This window comes from Chanodichthys erythropterus, chromosome 23, assembly GCF_024489055.1.
Source record: "Chanodichthys erythropterus isolate Z2021 chromosome 23, ASM2448905v1, whole genome shotgun sequence".
Lineage (NCBI taxonomy): Eukaryota > Metazoa > Chordata > Actinopteri > Cypriniformes > Xenocyprididae > Chanodichthys > Chanodichthys erythropterus.
In genome coordinates, this window is record NC_090243.1 from 23,971,563 (window position 1) to 23,984,130 (window position 12,568).

The 12,568-nt window shown below is 35.7% G+C and overlaps 2 protein-coding genes across 2 annotated transcripts in view; both read right to left on the reverse strand.

Annotated features, from left to right (window-relative positions):
• Positions 1 to 304: 304 nt before the first annotated feature.
• LOC137013622 (C-C chemokine receptor type 1-like) lies at positions 305 to 3,053 on the reverse strand. The gene is made up of 2 exons (XM_067377511.1): positions 2,917 to 3,053; positions 305 to 2,841 (listed from the first exon to the last, which is right to left on the reverse strand). Exon 2 carries the CDS (start codon positions 2,820 to 2,822, stop codon positions 1,827 to 1,829), a length of 996 nt encoding a protein of 331 aa, XP_067233612.1. The 5' UTR covers positions 2,823 to 2,841; positions 2,917 to 3,053; the 3' UTR covers positions 305 to 1,826.
• Positions 3,054 to 3,236: 183 nt separating this feature from the next.
• Positions 3,237 to 12,568, reverse strand: part of si:dkey-225n22.4 (collagen alpha-1(XXI) chain) — a 57,918-nt gene continuing 48,586 nt past the window's right edge. The window contains exons 25-30 of the mRNA XM_067377509.1: positions 10,243 to 10,275; positions 9,170 to 9,316; positions 8,804 to 8,858; positions 5,353 to 5,544; positions 5,183 to 5,260; positions 3,237 to 5,033 (exon numbers count right to left, since the gene is read on the reverse strand). Coding sequence (XP_067233610.1) covers positions 4,843 to 5,033; positions 5,183 to 5,260; positions 5,353 to 5,544; positions 8,804 to 8,858; positions 9,170 to 9,316; positions 10,243 to 10,275 — 696 coding nt within the window. The 3' untranslated portion in view covers positions 3,237 to 4,842. The remainder of the gene's footprint in view (positions 5,034 to 5,182; positions 5,261 to 5,352; positions 5,545 to 8,803; positions 8,859 to 9,169; positions 9,317 to 10,242; positions 10,276 to 12,568) is intronic.

The window sequence follows — 12,568 nt, forward strand, 5'->3', positions numbered from 1 at the left end:
GATTGCTATTGCAATTTGTTGGCTGAAAAGCTGAACGCTTTTCAAGGGAAGAAACCAATCTGCTCGTGCGCGAAGTTATATATATATATATATATATAATTATACGTAACATTATAAAATACACTGACTTATTAAACTCACCGATTCAACTGAGGAGTTCAACGAGTGATGTTTTGCTGAAATTACCTGTTAAGTGGCCAGTCAATCTTTCAGTCGTTGGATGCAGGCTTTCAAATAGCTCCGCGCGATGAGTCAGTTAATATATATATATATATATATATGTGTTTATATTGGCACGATTGTTCAATTAATTAGCCAATTTCGTTCATCATTATAAGTAGTAATAGGCTGAATTGAAAATAGGTAGCCTAATTCTAATACAAGCAATGACTATTCATCATTACATTTTTATATTTATGTAGCCTACACAATAATATTCTTTTTCACTGTAATCCTTTTGTTTTTAATATTTGGCATGTTTGTGTGATGCGCAAATGTGTGTAATAAGCAAAGTCAACGCGCACTGTGGACGCGCCCAGAGGCGCAGTTTCTACCAACGCGCTCTAACAAAAAAATATTGCGGCATTGACTTTAGACTTTAGACCAGGTTTGAGTTGGTCTATTGCGCAGTCTATTTTCAGCTCCTTAAAATAGCAATGCGCCGGCAATGCACCTGAACACAACTCTTTTTTAGACCAGCACGCACATGGGCGCACTAACTGGCGCAAATGCATTTACTAATTTAAGGACGTGACGCTGAACAGGAAAACGCGAACGGCGCCGGACGCAAACTAGCAAACACACTTGCGCTGCGCCTTGCGTCGCATTGTGCCGGGTGTATTATAGGGCCCATACTGTTTATCAAAACAGTAAAAGATCATGCTTAATTATTCATGCAAAACCTGATTAATATTAAACTCATTGGCATCATAAAACAAAAGTTATTATAGTTAACTACTTAAAACTAAATTCATAAAAACATGTTATGAATGCTACTTGAAATAAATGGTAAATGAATTCAAAATATTAAAAACTATAATGGTATTTCAATTATGTTAAAACAGCATTGAAACATAACTCCCATGCAAAAAAAACAAAACAAAAAAGCAAACAGAAATAAATAAATCTCTAAATCAGATGAACTGTTGAAAAGAATGTATTACAAGGACCAAAATCGTGAGGGTCAGTGTTTGCATGACGTGAATTTCGTCATCAGGATAGTCTGTGCGTACTGAACACACACCACTGCTGTAGTGACAAACTGGGTCCCAATTCAGATCTACTTTAAAGGCTTAGTTCACCCAAAAAATATCCAGATGGAGTCATTCACACAGAACACATTTTTAAAAGTTGAACTTATTTTCAACTTGAGCATTATATTTAGAACACCATGTGATGCAGGAGATGATGCAAAAAAATGTGAGATGTGCGTAAAACTGTGATATTTATTCACAATTATGAATTGTGAAGTCTGAACTGCAAGATATAGACTTACAATTCTGTCGTTTTCCGCTCAGAGTTGAGACACTTGCAACTCAGATAATTGACACTTTCTCTCACTTTTCTTCTGTTTTATCTTTTTCAGTGGCAAAAACAAGCTTTGATAGTTCAGTGTATTTCATAAAGAACTAATTTGAAGAAGCAAACACACAAATTACACAAACAAAGCAAAACACACAAATCTCTGAGAATATGAAAGAAATCACAGTGATTTACATATACATCAATCATCATCAACTCTTTTGCTAGTTCATTGCACTTTTTCTCATGTAGAATAAAAGCAACATGGAGCTATTTTCACTCACCATATACATTATCATTGTGTCTTAAGCTAACGATCTGCTGCTTCCACTGACAGTCATATGGCTGGTTAAACATAAACCTTGATTCATCAGCACTCCTCGTACATGATTCTGGAACTTCCTTCCCAGAAAGGTGTAAAAAACAGGGTTGATGCAGAAATACAAGTGACCGATGTTTCCAGTGATGAACTCGGCATACGAAAGTCTGTCATCGCACTGTAGAGGGTCTCGATTCTCATTTATCATGCGTATGATATTATGCGGACCCCAGAAAGTAAAAAACATCAGGACTATTACGAAAATTAGCCTTACAGTGCGATGTTTCCCTACCATCCGCGTGGCTAAGACTGTTAGTGTTATCCGGAAGTAGCAGTAGACGAAAACAATCAACGGGAAGATGAAGAACAGCACAAACTGCTTGTAGAGGCTGAAGACCTTCCACTTCAAATCGCTCGAGTCTTCACAGATCAGTCCGTACTTTGGATACTCCTTAACGGTGAAGTGGATGAAGGAATCGAGGCTCGCCAGAAGGCTAATACTCCAGACCGCTGAAGATAATGCCAGGGCGTAGCAGCTTCTGCGTTTTTTGCTGGCGACCACACAATGAACCACGGCCAGGTAGCGGTCGAATGTCATGAGGGTGAGGAAGAGGACTGAGCTGTAGAAGCCGAAATAGTGGGCGCTGTACACCAACTTGCAAAGAGCTTCTCCAAAGATCCACTGGTCGGAATGGTGAACGGCCTGAAACGGGAGCGTAAGGGTAAAAATGATGTTGGAGGCCACAAGGTTGAGGAGAAATATATTTGTGACCGTGGTCAGCTTTTCAAACTTGTAGATGACAAGGACAACGACTCCGTTGCCGATTATGCTGGCGACGAAGATGATGTAGTAGAAGGGTGGAAGAAAGTTTTTGGCGAATTCGTTGGTGTCGATGGGGCTGCACATCAGATAATGATTAGGGCTCCTCCCCGAGTAATCCTCATAATCCTGGTATTCTTCTGTTGCATTAGGCATTTCCATCGTGATGGTTACCTACAACCTGTAGGATTGAGCTAGTTTATTAAAATGAAAAACTGGATAAATCATTAAAAGTATGTATGAATTTTACACTTACCGCAAAACACTTTTCACCGTTTTTATGGCAAGTTCATCAAAAGCGACTGTAGTCTTCAAAGGCGGAGCAGCAACAAGGGATGCGTGTCCGTCTACTGCTGCAAAGAATCTGAATCATGTCTTGAAATAATCCTCAACTTCCTTTTTATATGACATCAGAGTTTTCTCAAGACTCAGTATGCGTTTGAAGCCATTTAGTCACTAACAAAATACATGATCATTATCATGAAACCACAGATCAACCACCAGGTTTTTAATCACCTTTTATTTACTAGTGATTCTCAGCAAACAGAGGATTAAAAGATAAACTGGACTTTCCCAGAATCGCTGCAGTTTTTTAATGTACAAACAACATTACACTTTTGCAGTTCTAGAATCACTTAGTTCTGAATTACTTTCAAATCACACTCTAACAAATGCTCTAAAAACAACCCAAATTGGGTTGAAAATGGACAAACCCAGCGATTGGGTTGTTTTATCCCAGCGGTTGGGTTAAATGTTTGCCTAACCTGCTGGATAGTTTAACTCAACTAGTGTTTACAAATTACTGTATTGTTGCTTAAAATGAACCCAAAGTATGTTGGAAATTAACATTTATTAATTTTTAATAAATTAACATTTATTAATAAGTTTAATGAATAACAATTAAACAATAATCATTTATTAAATTGCTTATTAATAAATGTTCAGCTTTTGATTATTATTCTTGTCTCTAGTAATTATGTGTCTGATTTCTAATTTCCAACATATTTTGGGTTCATTTTAAGCAACAATACATTAATTTTTACACAATAGTTAATAAAACTACCCAGCAGCTTGAGCAAACATTTAACCCAACTGCTGGGTTAAATCACTGGGTTTGTCCATTTTCAACCCAACTTAACCATGCATTTTTTACAGTGTAGTTTTAAAATTAACACAAGTTTGTTCTAATAAACTAAAGTGAGTGAATAAAACAATAGATTAGAAGTGAATGTTAGTGACAGATTATATAACAGCAAAAACTGTAATGTATCAATTTAGAAAGAGCAAAAATATCGAACATATTTCACTGGGGGGAAAAAATCTGTAACAAGCAGTTTGTATGGATTCACAAATAAATGTGAATATTTAAAATAATTACACCTGTCAAATTTGTATCTCATACCTTGCACATCTTAAATATTTTACTGCCAAAAGAGAAATATAAAATTCATGAGTTCCTGAACACACACAAATGGAATAAATAGTTGATTTAATGGTTCATGTTAATTTTATTTAATGGAATAATCAGTGAGATTTGCATGAATTTACCTTCCCTTCAGGCAGTGCAGATCATATAAAAAGTATGCAAATACGTAAATAATATAAAATAATAATAGCCAGCTATTTAAAGTACAATTATTAATTCAATGAAATGTGAAATGATGATGTCTGATGAGTCGATCAGAATATTTCCAGTCAAGTATTGGGGAAATCAAAATCATTTTCCCCATTATTTTTAAAGCATGTCTCTGAACACTTATTCTTAATATTCATTAGTACCAAATGACAAACAAACTAACATCTCTTATCGTGGTGCAAAGCTTCCTTGTTTGACAACAAAAAGTCATTTACTTTACTAATACTTAATATTCAGAAGTAATGGTGATAAATATTAATGTTAATTGCTATGTTTATGACATATCAACATCTATCCACTCGCGGTATTATTTCACAAATGACCTTATGAACGTGTTAATGGTGTTTACAAAACCCGCTGTGCACTGAAAGGCAAGTTTCACATCTATAAATGTCACTATTTTTCATCTAAAGGCCACTGATGTTTCATTGCACCATAGCAGCGCTCAGACAATGTCCCAAGCCATGTCTGTAAATTCCTCTGGATTTGCTATGGCGCTCCTGGCAGTCCGAGAGCTGAGCCCATGTGTTCGCTCAAATGTGTGTGTTAGAAATCCGGCCCTTTACTGTAGTGCTCATCCCTGAGGTTATAGGACTGGTAGCAGATGGACATGTCACACACGCCGGCCGGCCCTGGAGGACCTGGCTTGCCTGGAATGCCCGGAGTCCCGGATTTACCCGCTATTCCCGGAGGACCCGGAATACCAATGCCATCACTGCCGCGAGGACCCTGGATCCCTGTTGTTGTTGTTGTTGAGGGAATGCACAATCTGACAGTTACACAAGACTCGTTCCCAAATGCTACGTATCCATTTGTGCATTTTTCTACATATGCATGACAAATCACTGACAAAACAGATATTAATCATGTAATAATGTCACTGTACCCGTGTCTCCAGGAGGCCCTGGGTATCCTGGTCTGCTCTCTCCTTTATTGCCTTTAAATCCCCGTGGGCCTGTGTCCCCTAAAAGAATGACAAACATATTATACAATTAAAATACAAACCCAAATCCATTTCCATCATTTGGAAGCGTTAGAGCCAGACATCTTTGTCACCTTTAACCCCTGGGGGTCCTTGGATGCCCGGAGGCCCTGGGTAGCCCTGAGAGCCGTGTCTGCCGGGATAGCCGGGGGGGCCGCTGGAGCCTTTGGGCCCTGGAGCTCCGGGGTGTCCCGGGGGTCCTTTAACGCTCTCACAGGGTTCACAGCGCTGAGAGCCCATCGTCTGCAGCAACCGGGGCAGCTGATCTGATACAGACGCATTACACTGGAGATTACGGAATGGGGCGTATGATGATTTTTCTTGGACACACAGTAACTTTCCTCCAGTAAAATTCCCTCCACAGAAAGAGCATTTAAAAAAGCTGTATCTATATTCACATGCATCTTATTGTATTGTAAGTGATTCATGCATGCATGTTTTGTTTTAAAAAGCCAAAAATTATGATTTGTCATAATCATTATTTGTCTTTAAAGGACATACCAAGACAAAATTATGACATTATTATGACATTACAAACTGACATAAAACCAAAAAAGTAAAAATTATTAATTTTATCCCAAAATTTCGACCTAATTATCTCATAATTGTGAATGTCATAATTTAATTTTTTTTGTCATAATTTTGACTTTTAACGTCATTTTTGACTTGGCATTTCATAATTTCAGAATTACTATTATGATTTCTATGTCAGTTTCAACTTTTTATGCAATCATTTTGACTTTTTATCTTAGACTTTTTGTCATAATTTGACTCATCTCATAATTATGACTGTCAATTTTGACTTCTTATAATGATGAATTTTTATCTCATAATGACTTAGTATGTCATAATTTTGACTTTTTATCTCATAGTTATGACTTGTCGTATTTTCAACTTTTTATCTCAATTACGACTTACTTGGTATGTCATAATTTCAACTTTTATTTCATAATTATAACAGTATGTAATAATTTCGACTTTTTTAAATCACATAATTATAACTGGCTTAGTATGTCATAATATCGACTTGCTATATCATAATTATAACATACCAAGTCATAATAATGAGATACTAAGTCATAATTATGAAATAAAAAGTCATAATTGACATTGTATGTTATAATGTTAATTATTATTTAGTATGTCAATTGCAGTGGTGTAATGTAACGAAGTAATAATACTTCGTTACAGTACTTAAGTATTTTTTGGGAGAATCTGTACTTTACTTGAGTTTTTATATTTCTGTCAACTTTTACTTTTACTCCACTACATTTCCTAAATAAATTATATACTTTTACTCCGATACATTTTCCCAAAGCATTTTCGTTACTTACTACAAAATAAAGTCGGAAGAACACAGACTGCAAGCAAGCATGTGCAAACAAGTGCTCGCACAACCGCGGTTGATTTAATTTTCCGGGTTGCGTCCATTGCTGGAGCGGCTGGGAAGTGCGCTGTCATTACGAGACATTACGAGAGCGGCCTCTAGAGGCGAAATAAAAACTGTAATAAATCACTGATGCCTCGAATGGTTTCTTTTGACACGTGATGTGAGGCTGCGCGCAGAGCGGGTCACTTCAAAACGATTTAAAACGGATAACAAAACGGTATGTTATACAATGTACACTACAGTACATGTTTTCATATCACTATAAAGTAATTAGTTTGTTGACTAGATGCTGCATTAGTGGAGAACAGTATGTTTGTCGTCGAGGCTGAGACATTAGTAGTAACCTCAAGCGGTTAAAACAATGTGACAAAAAAACATTAGTTTATAACTATTTGTTCGCTGTTATGCATTCATTATCCGGCAAAGTTGCATATTTAAACTGTATTCTCATACAGCGACAGAAGCTTAACAAATCAGAAATGTAGCCTATTCAATTTCAGTTTTTAGCGGCACTGTAACACATATTTTGATTAGATAATCATCAATTTTTCTAAAATAGAGCCAAATAATGTGTGAAAGTACACATATAATAGACCCATGCTATGCCTTTGTGTGTAAAGATGGTAATTTTTAAGCATGACTGTTTGGATTTATATGAAATAGTAACATTTTACAATAAGACTACATTTGTAACATTAAATAAGGTTAATAAAAGTATTGTTCATTTTTAATTTCATCATTTACATTTTAACATTTTAAAGTTGTCTCTTGCATTAGTTATAATGCACTATAAATTAACATGAACGAATCATAAATGTATAATTAATATATTAGTATTTTTTATGTATAAAAATTACAATAAACCTTTAGCCAATTTAAAGAAACAAAATGTAAGAGTTAAAACTGAACACAATCTTGCTGCTCAAACTGTGTATAGAACAATTTTTAATATTTTTTTGCTCCTTTTGTATTTTACATTTACTTGTACTTTTACTTTCAATACTTAAGTACATTTAATATCAAAAAAATACTTTGCATACTTAAGTACAAAAAAAATCACATACTTTAAAACATTTACTCAAGTAACATTCTAAACAGCAACTTTAACTTCTACCAAAGTCATTTTCTGGCAAGATATCTATACTTTTACTCAAGTATGGTTTTCGAGTACTTTATACACCACTGGTCAATTGTGATTTTTATATCAAAATTATGACTGGCTTAGAATGTCATAATTTTGACATTTTATCTCATAATTATGACTTAGTATGTCATAAGTTTGACTTTTAACGTAATTTTTGACTTGGCATTTCATAATTTCATAATTATTATGATTTCTATGTCAGTTTCAACTTTTTATGCAATCATTTTGACTTTTTATCTTAGACGTTTTGTCATAATTTGACATCTCATAATTATGACTTTTTATGTCAATTTTGACTTCTTATGACGAATTTTTATCTCATAATGACTTAAAAAGTCAAAATTATGATATACTATCTCATAGTTCTGACTTGTCGTATTTTCAACTTTTTATCTCAATTACGACTTACCTTCATAATTATGAAATAAGTTTTTTTAAATCTCATAATTATAACTGGCTTAGTATGTCATAATATTGACTTACTAAATCATAATTATGACATACCAAGTCATAATAATGAGATACGAAGTCATAATTATGAAATAAAAAGTCATAATTGACATTGTATCTTATAATGTTAATTATGATTTAGTATGTCAATTGTGATTTTTATCTCATAATTATGACTGGCTTAGAATGTCATAATTTTGACTTTTAATAATATTTATGACATTGTATGTCAATTGTCTTTTTATGTCATAATTAAGATTCACCAAAGCATGATTATTTTTTTTCCTCCCGTTGCAGAAATGGGTTTCCATAGATGACCCCTTTAATTCAAAGCAAACTATAAAAACTCAGCAAGTTTCTGTAACAAAAGCTCCTTTCCAGTGAACTTTGCTTTTATCTAACAGCTTTAATTGGACGCTGCACGCTATTTTCAGCTCTTTACATATCAGGCCTGTTTCGAGTTAAAAAAGAGAAAAGGAAAAGCTCCTCAGGCTCTTGGCTCTGGAGAGAAGAATGACCTTGAAGAAGGTCGGATACTCACTTCTCAGAACGTCCCCACAGAGTTTCATTAAGTGCTCCTCTGAGGGAGGCTTACCCTGAAACACACATCGAGTCACTCATTAGATGGTGTCTGTACGTGAAAAACACACAGCAGCTATCAAAGAAATCATAATGCCTCACGGATAATAAAGGAAGAAACTCAGTTACACTGTCTTGACCTCAGGCCTTGTGGATTCTTTCATAACGCCTTTCATGAATCAGCCGAAATGATGCGTCCTGACATTGCCCCGGCCCATGCCGTGGTTTGTTTACCATTTGTTTATTTCTTGTGAAAGGAAATACCTGGTGGCTATAGCAAAAATTTTAATTGCTATCATGTAGTTTTGAGAAATGTAGGAAAACTCACAGGCTTCCCTGGAAAGCCCGGAGCGCCGGGTTGCCCCGGTAAACCATCCTGGCCCGGGAATCCGCGCGGTCCGACCACACCGATGTGTCCCACGTCTCCCTTCTGGCCATCGGGACCTTTGACCCCAGCCTCACCCGGCGTACCTTTCTAGTGGATTGAACACATGACCAACACTTATATCAGCCCACAGCCATGAATACTTGCAATGATATTCCTTCATGCTAGTGAGATTATTGCATTTAACAGCAGAGCAGAGCTGCACAATTAATGAAATTAACATCAAAATTATACACTGCATATTAAATGAACACATATGGTTTAAATGCCTTGCATTGCTTATAACAAGATTTGTCAAAGCAAAGATTCTCATAATTTCTAATATGTTTCTGTGCAGGACATTATATTGGATAATGTAATTTGAATAAATATAAGTTACTATTTTATTTTCTATTACTGTAGTATAATATACAGTGTTATTTTAGTATTATTTATAGTACTTTGAATTAGCTTTTATGTTTTTATATTTTCAGTATTCATTTTCATTTTAGTTTAACTTTTTTGTACTTTTATCATTTTTATTGTTTATAATCAGCTTTATTAATTTTACTTCAACATATTTTATTTCAGTTAGTTGAAAAAACAAGGACGCTTGTTAAGCAGCAAGATGAAATGTTAAAGATTAAATCTCAATCACAATCAGACTTTAGTGTGGAGTAAACACACAGAACGGAAATATTTAATAAGCCTCTTTTGGAGGAAATAAACATTCTTTTAAAGGAAGCGAGTGATTTGCATATATGTCTGGTACTGATTTGCCCACAAACATGAAATAATAAATATACATGGGACATTTGCTGTAGTTTGCACAGCATCGGCTGCGGCCTGACAGCACTCTGAATCCGGCTCAGATGAAGTGTCAAGCTGTCAAACGTGAAGGCGTTGTGGACGTGCTTCACGGCGCTCAGAAGTGCTCCGCCGTCCCATACGTGCTTCAGGAGGTGGAGACCATCTTGTTTCTTGTGCAAAATAGGCAGGGATGGTTTAATGTGACTGAACTGTGTAATTATACAAACCTCTCCTTTGCTCCCTCTGGGTCCGACTTCACCCTGGTTCAGCAGGAAAGACGGAAAGAGGAAACTGTTTTAAGATCAAATCAGAGACGGGCTCAATCAGGAAGAACGATGCCTGTTCCTCAGACTGAATCAATGACAGAAGTTGGACATTTCAGTGTCAGCACATCATAAAGAAGAATGCTTCAGACGACAAAACTGTGTGTAAGTTCATACAAGCAAGCAGTGAAGAAACTGAAAATACATACTAATACATAAGTTTTCAGGAGAATCATTTTCTCAATTTCCTGAATCCAAATGTTGCTCTGATTATAGACATAAGTTATATATTTAAAGAGATACTTCCTCCTAAATGTCATTTAGAATTATTTTAGAAACCTGATTTTATTTCATCTGAAGACTTGTCATATTTGCGACATGTTCTCTGACACAAATGGTGAGTCAATGTCTGTGACTAAAGTTTCTGGGGCCTTGCCGAGTTTATTCCCAGAAATCAGGAGTATCTTCTGCAAATTATAGAATGATTCAATGGGATAAACGTATCCGAATTTGGCAATTCAGCTGTAGATCTTTGTATTTGCTCTTTGAAGAAAAGGTTCTATTTGGAACCTTAAAGCAATGTTTCTCAGCTCCTCCGCTTCTTCGTTTTGTACGTCTCCCTTATTTAACACACGTGATTAAGATCATCAGCTCGTTAGGAGAGAGCTCCATGAACTGAACTGAGTGTGTCAGATAAAAGCGATAACAGAGGGCAGAGAACTTTTACTGACAAGAAGTGAAACTCCATTGCAACACAAACGCCCAGCAGCTGCCCTGCGCTTCCGCCAGTCCACTAGTTTCTATGGCAATATCAGCTGCTTTGTTAAAAAAACAAGTACATTTAAAGCTGAAATCCAACAACACAGAATAAAACACTATCACTAGTGATAATCAAATCCTTTTTACAGTTTATTTTACACACATTGGGTCTCATTCATGAAACATTCGTAAATATACGAGTAAATACGTGAGTGATTTGCGCGTAAAGAGACCTTCCCGAAAACTCTTCTCCTGATTCACAAATACTTCGTAAACGTCAGAAATGATAGTGAAATGTGTGTGTGTGTGTGTGTGTTAATGAATTCCAATCAGTCGTAAATGGGACGCACGTGCACGCTCATTCTCAATTACCATAAATCCCGCCCATTAAATCCGACTGACAACTATATATGGGCATCATATTATGACACCAAATGAAGGATTTTGGCCATTTTATAGGAAACAATTTCCATAACAAATAAGGGGGCCATTAGTTTGCCCAGCCCTATTGAAATCACTTAATTATTTGATTAAAGTGCTCCGTTTGCAGACGCTATTACTGGCTCTCACAATAAAAGTAAAAAGAAAAAACGTATGTAATTACTATATATATAATATTTTTTTCAAAATGCTGTGTAAATATGTACCTTATTAAGGTGAATTAAAATAAAACCTTATTAATGAGCAAAACGTTCGGATGTTACACACACTATTTACGCGTGGCTGGGAGCAGGTGTAGATTTCTTTCGTACCAACTAACATTTAGAAAATACGAACATTTTAATAAATCCGAAAATTTACACCAGAACCACTTTACACACGATTTACACAAAAATTCGTTCTGCTCGTGTTTCATGAATGAGACCCTTTGTGTTTAAGTCTTTCACTTTTTTCACAAAACCTTTGCTCTCTAGAAACCCAGTCAGTTTGGGTTCAAATTCTTTGAAGTTCAAGTATTATCATTATAAACACTGAATTAATACTGACATATGAAATTAAATTCAGGACATACATCAGAAAAATTGGGAATGTTGGACAATAAATATATAACGGAATATAACAGCTTGACGGTAAACTGTTTTTGCAATGTTGTCTTATATTAGTGTCAGACTATGTAAACTAAAAACACAGCTCTGTGTCCAAAAGTGGGAGTTATGGGATAACAGACACAGCGATGCATCATGTTCTATAAGATCATTATGTTTATTATGTGTGATCCATGGGATTAAAACATATATATTTCAGACCTAGTGGAGTAATTTACTATATTGTCTGAAATATATATTGTAAGTTTTAATCCCCTGGATCACGCTACAAACATGATGATCAAAATTACTAAATTTGAGAAGTTTTCTATTGCGTTTTTGACTTGGCTGTGAGATTCGCCGATTTTGAGTGCGTAAGATGTGATGGATTCTACTGGCCAGTTGTCATTTTCACCCCATAATGGCGGCCGTGCTACCGAAGCGCCATCTAGTGGCTGTTACCCAAAAAGCATCAGAGTTTCACCTCTTGGGTTCTGAGCTCTTTG

Bases quoted from the DNA above. Each gene is read 5' to 3' on its own strand.
- LOC137013622 (XM_067377511.1), bottom strand. From the start codon at position 2,822: ATGGAAATGCCTAATGCAACAGAAGAATACCAGGATTATGAGGATTAC.